This window comes from Sinocyclocheilus anshuiensis, unplaced genomic scaffold (genome assembly GCF_001515605.1).
Source record: "Sinocyclocheilus anshuiensis isolate Anshui unplaced genomic scaffold, SAMN03320099.WGS_v1.1 scaffold886, whole genome shotgun sequence".
Classification (NCBI taxonomy): Eukaryota; Metazoa; Chordata; class Actinopteri; order Cypriniformes; family Cyprinidae; genus Sinocyclocheilus; species Sinocyclocheilus anshuiensis.
In genome coordinates this window covers 487,763-491,239 of record NW_015536542.1, presented here as the reverse complement: position 1 = coordinate 491,239, position 3,477 = coordinate 487,763, and the positions used below count along the sequence as shown (strand labels likewise).

At 42.6% G+C, this 3,477-nt stretch overlaps 1 protein-coding gene across 2 annotated transcripts in view; it reads left to right on the top strand.

Annotated features, from left to right (window-relative positions):
* The window catches only part of prkag2a (protein kinase, AMP-activated, gamma 2 non-catalytic subunit a), a 63,522-nt gene that overhangs the window by 29,494 nt on the left and 30,551 nt on the right, over positions 1 to 3,477 (top strand). Inside the window, exon 5 of one of the 2 annotated variants that reach the window (XM_016498580.1) lies at positions 3,312 to 3,450. The exons of the other annotated variant lie outside the window; for it this stretch is intronic. Within the exon in view, the coding sequence (XP_016354066.1) occupies positions 3,312 to 3,450 (139 nt within the window). The remainder of the gene's footprint in view (positions 1 to 3,311; positions 3,451 to 3,477) is intronic. 2 annotated transcript variants of the gene reach the window in all.

The following is a 3,477-nucleotide window of genomic DNA, read 5'->3' as shown; positions in this document are numbered from 1 at the left end:
TAAATCAATGGTTTATTACTCTTGACCAATCGATGGCGCTGTTACCAAATTGGTGTGGCGTGGTCAGTGTGAGGTGACAATGGCACATACAAAGTTTGGTGCAAATACGTCAAAGCTTTGCAGAGATACAGCCTCAGATGCATTTTGGCATCTTAACCAGCAAATTCGTTGATTCTCTAAACGAAAACCGTCTCGTATATCAACACGAAATCCATAACTTTTTGCCAGCTAGGTCTGAAGATGATCCGAGTCAAATTTGGTGAAAATTGGACTAACGGTCTAGGAGGAGTTCGAAAAAGTAGGTTTTCAACATGAATCAAACTGGCGGACCGGAAGTTTAGCCAATTATGGCAAAATTGGTATCGATGTTCCGCCGAAACACTGCAGGTAGTCTCAGGTCATGCTTGTTATAACACACACCAAGTTTGGTCTCAATACGCCAAACCGTTGCGGAGATATAGCCTCACGTCCATTTTTACGTGCTTTTCGTAGAATTCCTTCGTACGTTACTCGAGAACGGTGGGACGAATCAACTTGAAATCCATAACTTTTTGCCAGCATGGTCTGAAGATGATCTGAGCCAGTTTTGGTGAGAATCAGACAAACTGTCTAGGACAGATTCAAAAATGTCCTTGGAATTTTGATAAGATCCCACATCTCTGTCTGTATTATGTCTTTAAGAGAGCTTGCTGTCCTTTCTTCACAGGACTTTTAGAGAATGTGCTTGTTCTCATGCATGTCTGATGATATCTTCTCACAGAACAAACATCGGTTCAGTGTGTTTAATCAGCAGACACATATGTAATCAGCAGACATATGTAAAAGACTTTGGTTGTAGCTCATCACTCAGTCAAAGCGAACGAGAGACAGACAGGCAGAAAAGGCAAATGAAGAGGTCAATGCTGGCTGATTTGATTGTGCTGAGGCCTTTTGTTAGTTGTGTTATTGCTTTTCTAAAGCTTACTTTTTGACTGAAAAATTAATCATGTCAAGTGCTCTTGAAGGTTTGTGTTTGGAATATTGGTTTATCTGTTATGGCTCATTGAATAGTAAGTGTTTTGCCCGTGAGCAGGGTTAAAAGCATGCAGCGTTGGGTTAATTTATCTTACACTGGGCCAAGGGTCATCGGTCACTGAGGATGAAGTTTGTTAACCTCTGTCTGCTGGGTAAACATGAAAAGATGTCATGATGACAGCAGAGGAAGAGCTGACAGCAGTGTGTGTGCAGGATTGTGCCATATTTACAGAGTGAAGTTCACTTCCGAGTCAAAACAACATCAAAATGTTAATACACATTCTTGGTCTAATTATTCATCAGTGGACATTATTACAAAGAAAAAAACATTTAGATTCAGATCTTTAAATCGGCTTCAGAGGCTTTCAATGTGATTTACAGTCCTGGCAATTTATGAAAAGCGCATATCAGCATAATGATACAATGGAGACACCGTGTCTAGAATGAGCAATCATGTTTGAGGAAAATCACCTTGGTATTTACCTGCTTAAATGTGTTTGAATTGAACACAAGAAGGCTTTGGTGTCTTACATAACACAATATCAAAGATGCATGGAGCCTTTGGACTACGCCTGTCTCCAGCCTGGTTTTGATTTGATTATGTTCCATAATTATATTAAAATGATTTGATAGTAATATGGCTTCATAAATATGCCACTTGTATTGCTCATGAGGACAGTTTAATTTGATAAGCGCTGCAAGTATGGCCTGTGGGTGTGTTCTATTCAGCTGGGCTGGGAATCGTAATGAATTACATCTGTCTGGATGTGCAGCACCCAATGTTCACATCCAGCACTGCTGCAAAGATCATGTGACTCTGTGGTCCTGACGGTAGATGATCCTTGTGAATTTGTGTGGAGGATGAGAATGTAAACTCCTTGTGGATGCATTCGGGTGAGGTGAGGGGCTATTGCCATTCTGATGACATCACCTGCTTTGTTCCTCCTACCCTGCTCTCTATTTTCTATTATGTGCTGTGTTTACTGGGCCGATGGCTGACTGCTAAAAAATAATATCTTTACTCATTCAGCAGCCATGGCCATGTGGTCTCGGCTGGGGGAAGATAATGGCTTTGTGCAGTGACTTGAGGTAGTCAGGATGGCTTGTTAATCATTTCTCATTGCACATTTCTCATATAATGGATTCATTAATCGCCCTTTCACGCTTGATAAATGCTTATGATTTTTTTTCAAGTATGCTCATCAATCAACTTCGCCTGGCTTCTTTTTACCCACAACATAGATAGATAGATAGATCGATAGATAGATAGATAGATAGATAGATAGATAGATAGATGGATGGATGGATGGATGGATGGATGAGTGGGTTAGTGGGTGGGTTAGTGGGTGGATGGATGGAAGGAAGGACGGACGGACGGACGGACAGACAGACAGAAGGATGTAATCTTGGCTGTTCTCTTGGAAATATATTCTTACCTTATTGGCTTGCTGATGGTATCTTGGACTCTGCAGGCAGTGCTACATTTCACTCTCCTCTTATCGACTCATCAAAGCAGAAACTCAATAAGTTTCCTCCACACACCACTCTGTGAGAACAAGCTGCTTCCTTAAGGCTCTGCAACCGAATCCAGCCAGGGGAGAGGACGGCACAGAGAAGTGGGTCAAGTTCAAACAACAGGGAGCTGAAGCAATCGCAAAAATGCAATTAGAGGACCCACAATGAGATTGATTTTATCATTTAACGGCCAACTAACGCGCAGCATGAATCCAAAACGGACAGGCCAATTACTCAGGCGATTGGCGTGATGAACACTTAAGGAAAATTTGACATATGTGTCATGTTTGGGTCTTTGCCATGTATTGGAAGAATCGTGTAGCCTCAGTAACAGAATAAAAACATCCGGAGTGGTGTTGTTTATACCGGTCATTTTCTCTGATCTGACTGCAGTATGGAGGGCAGAGCCTGGAGGAATCACAGCATGAATTCTGCAGCCTGCAACAGCAGATGAAGTGTAAAATGAGGTGATAAAACTGCGCTCCTCACTGCCTGCGGTTCAGGCCTTATGGCCCCTTCTATTTCTGCAGGCGCAGATCAGAAATTACGACAGGTACAGCCTAACCTTTAAGTGACAGGTGGAGCTAAATCATCCTTCATGGGCAGAGAATGGGATACAGTGAGACATTGTAGCACAGTACACAGTATCAGCCATAAAGTCTTAAAGGTGCAGTGTGTCGTTTCTGTGATAGTAGCAACATCAAATTTCATTCCAGATAGATAGATAGATAGATAGATAGATAGATGATATCTGTTGTGTCTTATCTTCTCTGTTTCTACAGCTTCTGGTATCTCCTCATCACCCACCACTCCAACACAACTGACCAAGCAGACTTCGGCATATCTTCTGGAAGGCAGTCGGAATGACACAGTGCACCGTTCCTCCTCCTCCCCCCTCGACACAGGACAGCACCACAGCCCGCCTGCCGCAAAACCACCGCCCTGCAT